Source organism: Culex pipiens, chromosome 2 (genome assembly GCF_016801865.2).
Source record: "Culex pipiens pallens isolate TS chromosome 2, TS_CPP_V2, whole genome shotgun sequence".
Classification (NCBI taxonomy): domain Eukaryota; kingdom Metazoa; phylum Arthropoda; class Insecta; order Diptera; family Culicidae; genus Culex; species Culex pipiens.
In genome coordinates, this window is record NC_068938.1 from 113,907,744 (window position 1) to 113,922,782 (window position 15,039).

Here is a 15,039-nt window from a genome sequence, read left to right on the forward strand (position 1 = left end):
CTCGACGTTATTGAGAAATATTTCTTTTCGATACAAGTGTTGAAAAGTTTAATTTTCTGAACTCAAATGGAGCCTGAATGAAATTTTTAGTTTTAGCGGTGAAAAAAAAACCGTTTCGTCTTTTGAGATAACCGGAAAATATCGAAAAGGATCGCCTGCTTGGACTGTCATTTGAATTTGCTTGCTAGCGAATTCGATCATGTCTCAATTTTTGTGTTTTATTCATGGAACTCTTTGTTTCTTCATAAGCTGAATCAATCAAATCGAAAATCTCTATTTTGTAATTGGGCAGAGACTAGCTAGCTTAGCATTGTTTTAAGCTCAATTTAGCCACCAAATTAATCAAATTTGAATTGCACTTCGAGCAGAATGACAACAGTTTATTGCTTTACAGGTTCTGGCGAACCGTTGAAAAGATTCCTCCCGCTAATAGGCACTCCAAGTTCGTTCTTCTGGAGAACATTATACCTCTGCTCCGTTGCTGTTTGGCTCGTGACCTGGTGCAGCATAAATTGCACTTTTCTCAAATTACTACAATTTTCCGCATCTAATGGTCGGCGACGACGACGACGACTACGTTGGCGTTCGACCTGCAAAGTGAGCTCAGTCCCAGCAGGGTCGGAGGAGCTGCTACCAACGATAGTTCAAACCGACAACCAGCAGCAGCAGCCTCTGCAGCAATAGATCGCATGACTGAAGCAATCACCACGGGGGCTGTTTGGGTGTACTTTAAGTGTTGTATTGCAAGTCAGTATCGAGAGCAGGAAAAAAAAGTCGAAAAAAGGTTTACGGTCTGATATCGATTTATGTGTATCGCAGGGTTAGCTTGTATTGCCCAAACGACGACCGACGTCGACGGCGCTAATGTTTCACTAGCGAATTGTAATCAATACGTCTGAAGTGGTTGGAACATAGTTTTTCCTTTTTGCGAAGTGTTCTACTTCAATGTCCCACACGCGCCGGTTGCCGGCCGGCTTATGCTACTAGTTTTCCAACCCTCAAACCACACCTCCCTTGTCATGTATCTCTGTTGCGCAGTTCTCTGGGATTGACAGTTATAAATTTTTTAGCTTAGACTATGCCGTTGCAAATATTTTAGAAAGTTTATGTCGCCCCCTTCAAAATTGGTCTAAAAAATCAGGGGGCAAACCATTTTTTTTCAAAAAACTTAAAACTTTTAAAGAAAATAGAAGTCTAACCAACTGAAAACAATTTGAAATGCATTTTCCTGAATAAAAAATCATATTTAACATGTCTGCAATCGATCAAAAATATTTTAATTTTTGAGGATTTTCAAGGTACAAATGATTTTAATTTGGCGAAAAAAAAAAAATCTCTTCAATACTTGGATATTTTAAAAACTAATGATTGCCAAACAACTGGGCAGGTCTAAAATGCCTCTTGACTTTGGCCAGAGTCGAGGGACATAAACTTCAAAAAATATTTGTAACGGTCTTCAGAATCTTCAGAAATATCTTAAATTAGCTTATTCAAAATTCGTTCGTAAGATATCTATTATTGAACCAAAATGTATCCAAACAAAATAAAGGCATTGTAAAAAAAACCGTTTCTCCAGAGAACTGCTCAGCTGCTACCAGACAGACGGATGGATATCGACTTTATAATTAATGGTTTTTGCCGAGCTGCCACACATAAATCCGTGGAGCTGCCAGTTTTCCCTCGTCGCTCGATTCTATCTAACGAGACAGCGATTTCCCGTCTGGCGTTAATATTGCGTTGATAATTTTTTTTTCCTACCGAGTGTCCCACTTTGTCACGCGGTGTTATCTGCAGCAGCGTGCAGGGCAAAAGTGTAGGGAGATATTATCGTCGTCTGCGGAATACGACACAGTCATTAGCATGTGTTTATGGCAATAAGATGCACGTTTTGCAAGTGGATTGAACATTTGAAAGCCTGCCGACTTATGTCGTCAGATGGGGTGAATTGATAGAATTATGCAGTCTGCTTTTGAATTTTGGAATGGATATTTCTAAAACTGGTTTATGCCAAAGAGTCCTAATACTTGAAATTAAGTAGATTTTTTTTTAAAGTTTTTAGAAGATCCCCAAAATCAATATTAAATACTTTTAAAACATGTGTGCTGTGCACTGTTTAATGTTTTTTATGCGTTTTCAGTTAAATAAAGACTTTTAAATACTTAAACAAATTTTGATTTTTGGTGCAACAGATCAGTAAAAAACGTAAAAGTTCAGGAAAACGATAGATAAAAACTATAAATATATGCTGTATCAGGTTTCGAGATTTCCAAAAAAGTGTCCACGTGGTTTATGGATGTTCCTTTTGTATGTTTTTCATATACAAAATCGTCAGTTTTAGATCTTTGTATTTTTTTTAAATCAAAATGTCAAAATCGGGTTTCGTCATGCACACGGGATATGTCTTGAGAGACTTCCCCACAAATTTCAGCCAATTTGGTCCATCCCATCTCGAGATATCGTGGCTCCCGTAAATCAACTTGGTGATTAAAGAAAAACGTTCACAAATTCGCTTTGCACAAGGCAAAATTGTAAACTTAAATTGTCTCTAACTCAGTTCAGTCATGAAATATCTTCATATTTCATACTTTCAGGAGTTATTGAAAATAATCTTTTTAGTGAGAGTCTACGATCAGCAGAGAAGCGAGTCAGACGTGCGTCCCTCACAAACCAAAAGAGTGCTAAAAAGTGCAAACAATGCCTAACGGCAAGAAAAAGAGGCGGTCCTCACCAGCAGGATCGGCAGATTTGAAGAAGCTAAAGAATGCCGAAGCGCTACCTGCAAAGCCAGGCAGTTTGAGCAAGGATGCTCAAAATTCGTCTGGAAACCAGTTCGCTACCCTCCCTGTGGACGTGAGCGAGAAGGAAGAATTTGAACGACGGGAAAAGTTGCCACCCATTTTTGTGAAAACATCGTCATCGGATTCGGTGCGAAAGTGGCTGACCGGGTTTATCAAATTTGGTGCTTTACGAGCTTCCATTCGCTTGTGTGCTGATGGACTCAAAATTCTGCTACCTACCAGAAAGGATTACAACTACGTTCGGGATTTCCTGAACAACACAAAGATTGAATACTACAGCCATGACGATCCGCCCCATGAAACAGGTCCTCCGAGTCCTGTACGACATGGATGTGAGTGTGCTGAAAGAAGAGCTCAAAACTCTTAAGTTGAACGTGATCGTCTTCAAGATGACGAGACACAACAAGGACATCAAGTATCGTGATCAACTGTACCTGGTTCATCTCGAGAAAGGACCGACAACGCCGTCTGAGCTGAAAGCAGTTCGGGCAATTTTCAACATCATCGTGACTTGGGAACGTTATCGTCCAGTGCACCGTGACGTGACACAATGTTCGAATTGCTTGCAGTTTGGACATGGTGGAAGGAACTGTTTCATCAAGAGTCGTTGTGCAACCTGCGGAGGTGAGCACAAAACTCAAGCTTGCGAAACAATCAACGAGAACATCGAAGCCAAATGCTTCAATTGCGGTGGCGACCATTCGACCAAGAATCGAAGCTGCCCAAAACGAGCTGAGTTTGTGAAAATTCGGCAGCAAGCGACGACGAGGCACCAACCAAATCGTCGCAAAACACCACCAACTTTCACGGACGTGGATTTTCCTGCTTTGGCGTCACCAGGAGCGGGATCTGTTCGAGTGGTTCCAAATCTGCAGCCATTGCCGTTGAATCAGCGGCAAAAATTTGCAGAGAATACAACACCTCCTGGCTTCAGTCAGCAACCGAGGGAAAACCAACCAGCATCAACGGATGAAGGCAGCAGTGACCTGTTTTCACCACAAGAACTTCTGAACATTTTCATCGAGATGACAACAGCACTGCGTGGTTGCAAAACTCGTGCGGAACAAGTAAGAACGCTTGGAGGATTTATCTTAAAATACAGTTCGTAGTTTTCTCGTTCTAATGATTTTGAATATTTCAATGAATTTGCTTTTTTAGTATTAAGTTAGGATTAGTTGTTAAAGTGTTTTTTTTCTGTTTTTCCCAAATGTATTCGATTCAATGCAAAAATGTAAAACAATTTGAAGTAAATAAATGAATGTGAACAGTTAATAAGAAAACGAAAAATATAACAAAGATGAAGAGCATGTAGCCATACCACTTAGAATGTAAATGAAATGTAATTATTATAAGAAAGTTCAATAAAGACATATTTAATTCCAAAAAAAAAATCCAAAAATCTTTTTAGTGAATTTACCTTATCGATAGTATAATAATGTGATGAAGGCACCAACCACTTTAAGGTGGATTAAATATGTTTTTTTTTAAATATTACTCTAAATAAAAATTCAGATCAGTCTCAGAGAACTGCTGATAATAATAATATGTTTTTGAAGGAACATTTTCAATGTTCAAGGGTTCATAAATGATACTGGGAAATATTTTTTCGACCAAATATGTCGAAATAGTTTGAACGCTTAAAGTTTTGATAGAAAATAACCAATCAAAAACTGGATGCGGCTGCTCTAAATAGATAGACTGACAAAAGTCATCGAATTAAAGTTGGCAAAATCCAATCCTCCAAGTTGTGTATTCATTTAATTAGACGTTTAACTTTTTACCCGTGGACCCGTGGACCAACCAGTAGAAAAGTGGAAGAAGGAGGACGCGCCAATCGAAAAGTTATTAATTGCGCAAGCAACAAAATTGTACTCACTCTGTTTTGATTCCATTCTGGAGCGAATCAGCTTTTGCCATCGCTGATTCGGGGGTGGGCTTCGGGACGGTTTATCGTCGTCCCGTGATTGCCGTGATGTTGTTGTTTTTGTCGTTTTCCGCCGCCAGTTCCGGAGCCTGCCTGCCTGCCTTCCCCACCAAACTCCTCGCGGAAGAAACTTGCAGTCCTGGAGAGGAGGAAGAAACGTAAATAAAAACAATTTGATGAGTGCGAGGAGAGGCCAAAGTTAGGATCTGGATTTTATTCGCTGGCGTGGACCCAGATGGGAAAACGAGGAAACAATATGGCACCGATAATTTATTGATAAGATTGAATTTACTGGGGCACACATTTTGACCGGTAAATAATAAATTGCTACAATGATGCTTATTATGGATTTACGATGTTACACGTAATGTTGGTTTGGCTCGTGGCAATTTCGAGTTTCGATGCTGTATTTTTTTCTGAAATGAACATCGTCAATATGCGGAAAAAATGTCGAAGTTGAAACATCTTTTGGAAACAATTCCCTTACTGTTTTTTCGCCATTTATTATGTTTTACATGACACAACTTGATTGGATGAAAAATGTGCATGATCAAAAATATTTTAAACTTTTTAATGTAATCATGACTGTGGCTGTTACCTGAGTGATGAATAGAGAGAATGCGTAACGTGATTTTCGAATGATCCCGCTTTGTTTACATCTTCAAAGTAGGAGGCTGTTTAGGCACAAGCATGACTTTTATTTGCTGTTTTTTGATAACTGGAGTTTTTTTTTAAAAGGTCCAATAAACCAAATTTTCAGTTTTTGCTTTTTGGGTGTATTTTTAATACCCATGACTCAATGTGGTTTCAAAAACACCCAAAAAGCAAAAACTAGAAATTTGGTTTATTGGACCTTTTCAAAAAAAAAAAAAAAACTCTAGATAAGTAGTGGTATGTGTTTTATTTTGTCTGGTTTTTTTTATTTATTTTTTATTTAGTTTCAATAATAGACACAAACTGTTATTTCTCATAAATAAATTTTGCTGGTCCTCATAAAACTTTGAATACGAAGCGCCACCAATGTTGATTCAAATCAAGCTCATATTTAGAAGTCAATTTTGTAATATCCTACCAAGCGTTCATGAAATTTGACACTTTGTTCGTCGTTCTCAATTTCATGAAAGCTTGATCACGATTTTGGGAATTCATTTCGCTCCGTGCAATATCCATCCTATTAACAAATATTGTGATTATCGAACAAAAATTAGAATACTGTTCAAAAAGTTGCTTACGAAAAAGTAACTTATTGTTTTAATCACAGTACAAATCATTACCAAAATCACATCGTACTGATTTGTAATCATCTTACTGTAAAATATGTTAGAAACAAAACTGAATTACAACTTTTCCACACCCAAATAAATGTGGCTGTGAGTTTCCTCGCACTCAAAAGCTTTCCCAGCAAGCAAATTACCGTAATGAAATAAACAACAGACCTCTCGTCCTTTCGACGAGGCCAGGCCAGCTTTCAACGCCACCGATCCCACATCCCGGGAAAGGGTTCGACCCCTCCGAAAATGGTCCAACTGACCTTACCCGGATGTCAGGGACAATCTGGTTTGGGCTTATCTGAAAATCACTGCTCCGTTGACTGCCACCGAGAACACCAGTGCCAGTGGACTGTCCTTTCGGCACACTTTCGGCCATGGTGTGAACCTGTTGAGATTCTATTTTCGGGACACACAAGCCAGGGGGATGACAGGAAAATAAATAAATGAAAGAACCTTGACACGGTACCTACGTAAGATTTATTTTCGGGGGCCTCTGAGGAAAGGACAGGTGAGTGTGTTTGGATTTCGTTTATTTTGGGTAGCGATTACAATTGAACGGTGGAAGTGTGAAAGCTTGTTTTTGCTGTCATTTATATGGCAGCTTATGTGACGCGAAAAGTGTATATCAATCCTGAAAGACCGCGGCCAAAAAGGATTGACATTGGGCACAGGAATGTCAAATAAAAACAGTTATCCTACTTCTTGTGTGCTCTTTTTGAGTGAGTGAAATTAAATTCTTTGGCAGTCTTTTGTCCCTCACTGTTGACGGTTGGGATTTCCTTTTTATAGCGTCAAATTAGACACACTTTCCAGGGACAGCTTTTCTCGTGAGGGGGTGGAATGCTACGGCAGATGGATAATTTGACTAGACTTTTTTGTCCTGCAGCTTACCGTAACTAAATCGAGAAGGTTAAACTGGAAAAGGGTCCAGGTACCTTTTGTTTAGCCAGATACGACTTTTTTGCCATAGAAAATAGGTTTGAAAACGTGAGTAAAATTGATATTCATGTAATTTGATTCAAATGAAGAGCAACTTTTCGTTAGTGTTTGACTTTCTGGAGCACGATTTTGAAACAAAGATAAATTTATTATTTTAATTGCATAAGAAGTTTAGCTAATTTAATTGATGATGGTGAATTGCATTTAAATTTCTATCGAAAGAATCTTATTGAACCGTGCATCTAATGTTGCCATATCAGCACTTTGACGTTCAATTACAGCTGAGCAGTTCTCTTGGATTTCGGTCATTCGATTTTTTTATATTTTTTAATCCGACTGTAACTTTTTTGGTGCCTTCGGTATGCCCAAAGAAGCCATTTTGCATCATTAGTTTGTCCATATAATTTTCCATACAAATTTGGCAACTGTCCATACAAAAATGATGTATGAAAATTCAAAAATCTGTATCTTTTGAAGGAATTTTTTGATCGATTTGGTGTCTTCGGCAAAGTTGTAGGTATAGATACGGCCTACACTGGAAAAAAATGATACACGGTAAAAAAAATTTGATGATTTTTTTATTTATTTTTTTAATCACTAAAACTTGATTTGCAAAAAAACACTATTTTTTTTATATATCTTTTAGAGGACATAAAATGCCAACTTTTCAGAAATTTCTAGGTTGTGCGAAAATTCATTGACCGAGTTATGATTTTTTTAATCATTACTGATTTTTTCAAAAAAACGAAATTTTGGTCGCAAAAATTTTTCAACCTCATTTTTTGATGTAAAATCAAATTTGCAATCGTTTTCAAGTTAAATCCATTAAGTGACTTTTTTTTAAATATTCGCAGTTTTTCATTTTTTAAAATTAGTGCACTTGTTTGCCCACTTTTGAAAAAAAAAAATATGTTTGAAAGCCGAGAAAATTCTCTATAATTGATGTTTTCTAAGTCTCACCCAAACAGCCCACCATTTTTCAATGTCGATATCTCAGCAACTAATGGTCCGATTTTCAATGTTAAAATATGAAACATTTGTGAAATTTTCTGATCTTTTCGAAAACCATGCTTTCAAAATTTTCAAACCAAGACTAACATTTCAAAAATGCCAAATATTCAGTATTACGCCCTTTTAGTTTTGCAAAAAAAGTTGGTTAAATAGTGAAAATCAGCAAATTGAACGGATTAAGGAGCGAGTGATTAACCTGCCAAACACACGACAATATCCCCTATGGCATGACTACAAAAGCTTAAAAATAATTCTTTGATAACTGGAATAGAATGTCCGATTTACCGGGGTTATAACATTCCCGGAAAACTGAATTTTTTTTTACAAATTTTCCGGGAAATCCTGAGAATTCCCGGGAAATTTGATTCTGATTATTATTTAGCAACAATATTGTAAAGAATTTTAATAGCAATGATTTAAATAAGCGTGAGGATCAATTAATGCCATTACTGCTTGTAAAAACATACAAATTCAAGAAAATATATAAATGTTCTTAATTTATTAGCTGTCTTCGTACAAAATCTGAAAAAATAATTGTAAGCATTTTTTTTTTGTTAAGAAATATGTATTATTATTATAATCACATTGTTTGGACAGTGAGTAAAATGAAACCATGCTCCAAAACTTTTTTTTCGTTAAATCGCAATAACTCGTGATGTTTATAAGCAAACCCCTTATGTCTATATATCAATGTTTATGTAATTGTCTGCTCTACTTTGTAGAACACTGTTACACTCTAAAAAATAACTCTGCAAAGTTAAAAAAACACGAAATTTTTAAATGGAAAATTTTATCCTACATGAAAAAATAACCCTTCTGGGTCAATGTAGATTTGAAAAGAACATTAAATTTCCCATAAAATGACATATTCCAAAAAAAATTACAGTCAATTAACGAAAAATGGGAGAATTTTTAAAACTTTGTTAGTGTTTTTTTCGATGAAAAATACGTTTTTTCGGAATTCTGAGTACGCCATCAAATCGGACGTCTAATTTTACATAAAAATCCCTTTGACACCAAATTTCTATCTCATCACCGTTTCAGGCTGCAAATTATTGAAAAACACCTCTTTTTCGCATGTTCAAAAATGGAAGGGGTCGTACCGCCCCTCCGTCACGAGATATCAAAAAACGGATTTCGGATTCGTGATCAGGGACAAAAGTTACCCGTTAGGACAAAGTTTCACACAAATCGAAGAGGGGTCGGGGCAACTGCTGTGTGAGTTGGCGGAGAATTACCCATATAATAAATAGATAAGCATTGGATTCGCCTAAAAATCATCTTTTTCACTTAACATACCTTTTATATGCAATCACCATTTTTTCAATGATACACTTTGGTTAAAATTATGTTCATAGCAAAGAAGTAGTTAAGTTATTTCATATTTAAACCTCTTACGCCCTTGGTTGCTGTAGTGTTCTAAGAATTTTCAACTTTAAACTGTATTTTCTTGAACACTTTTAAGCTAATTAACCTAATTCTTTTAGCACAACCCTTTTGCGACATTAAATGATACCAATTCAATTTTCATCCAATTCGGTAATAGTAAACAAAAACGTAGAAAACTGAATTTTGATCTTTTCGGGAAGGGGTTCTTTTTTACTAGGTATAACAACAATTTTCCTCTATAATCTTATAATCTTTTTTTTAAATTCCATAATATCGTAATTTTTGTTGCCCAACAAATAAAAAAGATCTATTTGCAGTTGTGATTGCTGAAAACATTAATATCATCTGAAACCAACATTGATAGGAAATTTTTTAGACTGATTTTTTAACTTATACGTTCAATAAGAATAGTGAATTTTTCAATTCACTTTACTGTTATTAACTTATTAAACTTGTCTGTGAGTTGAGTTCTTTCATTGTTTCTTTTTATTTAAAATAAAATAGCAAAAGGTTTAGGAAATGTATACTTCTGCTTAAATTTCGGGAATTCTCGGGAAATTTACAAATTTCCCGGGAAACAAGAAATATTTTTATTTCTTTCCGGGACAGGAAATTTGACGCTCTATACTGGAATTAGAATTTCGATTAAAAATAGAATTGCATGTTTTATATTAAACAAATTAAAAAAAAGTTATATTTATTCAGATTTCTTTCCTTGTACAGTCATTCAGTTACAAATATTATTGAGAGTCCAATATTTTACAACATATTTTTACATCACTACTGCCAACTGGGGAAATTTGAACTACAGTCTGAAAACATAAGAGAGGTTTTAGATCAATACATTTTGAAATTGGTGTACCAATTGTTTTGTTCTGTTTCTGTTTTAAACGTAATCAATAAAAAAATCTAATTATCATGCAACAAAAATGCCATAAACAGCTGCCTTAATTCGTTCCTTTTGTCTTGATTTACTTCAAATTTCGGTGTTTGATGAAAAATAATCAAATATGATTTTTTTTAAAGGTTTAAAACCTTAAATTTACGTAAATGTAATAGGGTAATTCTCTACCAACTCACACGAAATCGGGAAAAGTTGCCCCGACCCCTCTTCGATTTGCGTGAAACTTTGTCCTAAGGGGTAACTTTTGTCCCTGATCACGAATCCGAGGTCCGTTTTTTGATATCTCGTGACGGAGGGGCGGTACGACCCCTTCCATTTTTGAACATGCGAAAAAAGAGGTGTTTTTCAATAATTTGCAGCCTGAAACGGTGATGAGATAGAAATTTGGTGTCAAAGGGACTTTTATGTAAAATTAGACGCCCGATTTGATGGCGTACTCAGAATTCCGAAAAAACGTATTTTTCATCGAAAAAAGCACTAAAAAAGTTTCAAAAATTCTCCCATTTTCCGTTACTCGACTGTAAAAATTTTTGGAACATGTTATTTTATGGGAAATTTAATGTACTTTTCGAATCTACATTGACCCAGAAGGGTCATTTTTTCATTTAGAACAAAATTTTTCATTTTAAAATTTCGTGTTTTTTCTAACTTTGCAGGGTTATTTTTTAGAGTGTAACAATGTTCTACAAAGTTGTAGAGCAGACAATTACAAAAAAATTGATATATAGACATAAGGGGTTTGCTTATAAATAGGGTTAGTGAAATTTCACGATTTCGCGGACAGCGTGAAATCCGCGAAATCTGACTTTTTCCGCGAAATCCTGTGAAATTTTATGTTTGTGTGAAAATATAACGATTTTTTATTAAACTAAACACAATTATTTATTAAACTCAAAAAGGAATAAAAATAATCTTATGAACTACTGTAGAATTAAGCGAGTGAAAACCCTGGTTTGATTACTAATACAGGGTTAGTGATTTTTGATGATTTTGTAAACGGCGTGAAATTCTTGAAATTTATCAATTTTCTCAAATCATTTTTTTAAATAACAACTTAATAAATATTTCATCCAAAAAGACTATTTAATTAAATTTTATTAGTTTTCAATTTAAAAGCTTGAATATTTCAATTTGATATGAACCATTTGAAGAAATGTTCAGAGTTTTGAATTTTATTAAAATCCAACTAAATTTAGTGATATTTTCATTTGCTGTATTAAAAATTTCACTGCTATTTCATTTGAAAGGTAAAGTTTTGAATGAAATTAAAAGAAATTAATTCAAAATAAAATTAAGAGTATTGTTTATCTTTAGAATCACATTTTGAAAACATGTAATTTTTTTTGGGCCTGTTTAATTTTAACTATATGTGTTATTTATTTATTTGCGTTTAAGGACCACTTAACTCAAGAGTCACTCGGGTCCGATACTATATATATGTGTTTATTTGGGTGGATGATTCCCGTGAAAGTTAAAAAATACTACTTTTTTGTTTTCATTTCTCATTTAGAATTAAAATTTCGATTTTGCTAAAAATTATATTATTTTTGCAAATTGATTTTGAATTTAGCTAAAACTCTTAAAAATATGTTTAATGGGCTAAACGTCGCAGAAAATTCAATTTATTTTACTCATTCTGACTGGACAAGATTGTTAAATTTTGCTTTGATATGAAATTCAATAAAATGTAAAATTATATAACAGAAAACATTTTAGGTTTATTGATCGAATATTATAAGAGCAGTTCAGTGAATGAGAATACGCGTGCCATACATTTTGTTTCAAAATATATAAATATAGAGCCCATCCATAAACCAGAAGGATTTTTTTTTGTTTCATTCAAATTTAGTGATTTTTTTTTTAGTTTATTGATATAAACGAAGGATTTTCAGAGTTATTTTAACATTTTTCAAATTCCGTGAAATTTGCGTGAAATTTGTTGTTTTGAAATTGAGGTCCCCGTGAAATTTGCAATTTTCGAGCGTGAAAAATCACTAAGCCTACTTATAAACATCACGAGTTATCGCGATTTTACGAAAAAAAGTTTTAAAAAAGTTACTTTTTGCGTTTTTCTTCGTTTCGTCGTCCGTGTCTGTCGCGGGTGACTATGAACGGCCATGATCGATGACGACCAACTTTTTCAAACCTTTTTTTCGTAAAATCGCGATAACTCGTGATGTTTATAAGCAAACCCCTTATGTCTATATACCAAATTTTTTGTAATTGTCTGCTCTACAACTTTGTAGAACATTTATACACTCTAAAAAATAACCCTGCAAAGTTAAAAAAAACACGAAATTTTAAAATGAAAAATTTTGTTCTAAATGAAAAAATGACCCTTCTGGGTCAATGTAGATTCGAAAAGTACATTAAATTTCCCATAAAATAACATGTTCCAAAAATTTTTACAGTCGAGTAACGGAAAATGGGAGAATTTTTAAAACTGTTTTAGTGTTTTTTTCGATGAAAAATACGTTTTTTCGGAATGCTGAGTACGCCATCAAATCGGGCGACTAATTTTACATATAAGTCCCTTTGACACCAAATTTCTATCTCATCACCGTTTCAGGCTGCAAATTATTGAAAAACACCTCTTTTTTCGCATGTTCAAAAATGGAAGGGGTCGTACCGCCCCTCCGTCACGAGATATCAAAAAACGGACCTCGGATTCGTGATCAGGGACAAAAGTTACCCCTTAGGACAAAGTTTCACGCAAATCGAAGAGGGGTCGGGGCAACTGCTGTGTGAGTTGGCGGAGAATTACCCAATACCAAGTCGTTTTTAAAAATAATTAAAATCTTTTAGAGGATATTTTAAGCGCTCACATTTAGCGGATATGTAAATTACAACATTTTGCTGATTAAATTTTAACAATTTCCCCTACGTAAGAATATGTCAAATACAAATATGCATGCTTCAAAATTCTTATGGATTACTAAGTATTTCAATGGTTCATCTATTTACACCACCAAATCTGAATTTCCAGACCAAAATTTATTTTTTTCAATTTCGAGAATTCCCGGGCCAACATATAAAAAAATCCCGGGATTCAGGAACTCAGGTTTTGGAAAAATCCCGGGAATTTTGTGTAAATAGGTTTATTAATGTTATTGCCAGTTCCATTGATAAACTTTGTCAACAATTGCAAATACCAAAAGTTGCGTTCTTTAATTTTACCCAAAAAAGAGTAGGTCATCGTTAAAAAATTTTAAGTTATCGCAGTTTTATTGAAAAGAGTTGTTTTTTTTCTCATTTTCGTCATTGTCCCGTTTTTGCGTTCGGCGCGTCGGTTTTTCGGTTTTTATTTTCAAATAATCATAGCTCGGAAATCTGTTCTGTTCATAATCGCATTTCAAATATAAGGCTAAATTTTTGAAACCCCAAATTATTTTCCTCTAAAAGCCCCATTGATAACCTTTCATTTGCGTCTAAGAGAGCTTTGTGTTTTTTGCGAAAATCGACGAAAATTGCCAATTTTCGGACCTTTTAAAATGAAGTCACTTTTTTACCCTGATGGCAGTATCCAAAAATAAAACAATATTGAAATGGCCTAATTTTCCTTCAGGTAAAACAATATTTTCCACAACATTTGTTTATGAAGTTCTTTTTCAAGCTGAAAAGTAGCAAAAGTAATGCCCATCAACTTCTTCAAACAGCCATTAAATCATGATTGAACCTGTCGCAAAGCAATCATCATTCATCAGCATGCAATCGAACCAATTCCCAGCAGCGGCTCGTCAATCACGCCCAAGCTTCGGGCCGGCACGAAATTCTGTGCGCTAATTTCCACTTGTTCCTTCAAATTGTCATCCGGGCCCATCAATCCTCCGCCAAACTTGTTGATCGGAACCGAATTCTGGGCTCTCCCCCCTTTTTTCGTCAATCGTTTCGATGATTTTTTTTACCCTCTGATTTCTTTCCTTTTTGCAACGTGGGGGGAAAATGCGTGAATCTTTCGCTCGATTTTCCCGGCAGGTGATCAATTATCGCGCCCCCCATCAATGGCTACGCGTCTCGCACAGCACATCGGTTGGCACCCGACGGTGTGTGATCCTGACAACAGAGGAAACAAAACAAGAAATGGTAGTGATTGGAGCCGACAGGGAAAGAAAGAGCACACTGTGGGTTGAGAGGTGGACAAATTGTGGAAAGAGTGGGATGAATTGAAATACTAATGATTTTTGAATCTAGGGAATATACAAATTCGAAAATTGAAGATTTTTAAAGATTTGTTGTTTTCAAGTTTTGGCCACATTTTGTTCAGTGTGACGCTAACAAAGTGTTCGAAGAGTGAGAAGAAACAATCGCTCCCCATCAATCAATCTGAAGAAGCACGTGGCGTTTTGTTCCCAGAAATAGACGACTTGTGGGCCCACACACTCGGCAGTTGTTTCCATTCATCGCGGGCAAAACGCCGCAGTCACGCTGGGCTGAACCATCGAAAGTGATGAGCGCCATGAAAGATTTTCTGCTGGAAGAGATGCAATTGATGGCCATATCAGAAGTGGCCAATCTTAGTGGGAACATTATGTCCAGTGTTGCGTTTTCTTCTTTTGTTGAAATGATTTGCATCTTATTTGGGAAATTTGACTCTGTTTTCGATTTGCATAACCACAATTCAATAACGACGCAGAACCAGCTCGAGCGTCACCACATGGTATGACAGCACAATAACCTAAACGAATTCAACACATCCGATAAGGCCGGATTTCCTTCGGCAAAACGGTTCATAAACGCGTGGAATTTGTTGTAACCAGCTGGCAAAAGGAAACTTTCAAAATGAAGGACCAAGGAGGGTTGGCC

At 35.5% G+C, this 15,039-nt stretch overlaps 1 protein-coding gene across 10 annotated transcripts in view; it reads right to left on the minus strand.

The window, feature by feature from the left end:
* Nucleotides 1-15,039, minus strand: part of LOC120414646 (uncharacterized) — a 214,374-nt gene that overhangs the window by 115,409 nt on the left and 83,926 nt on the right. For all 10 annotated transcript variants that reach the window (XM_052707913.1, XM_039575893.2, XM_039575887.2 and 7 more), the window contains exon 3: nucleotides 4,675-4,861. In XM_052707913.1, coding sequence (XP_052563873.1) covers nucleotides 4,675-4,715 — 41 coding nt within the window. In that variant the 5' untranslated portion in view covers nucleotides 4,716-4,861. The remainder of the gene's footprint in view (nucleotides 1-4,674; nucleotides 4,862-15,039) is intronic.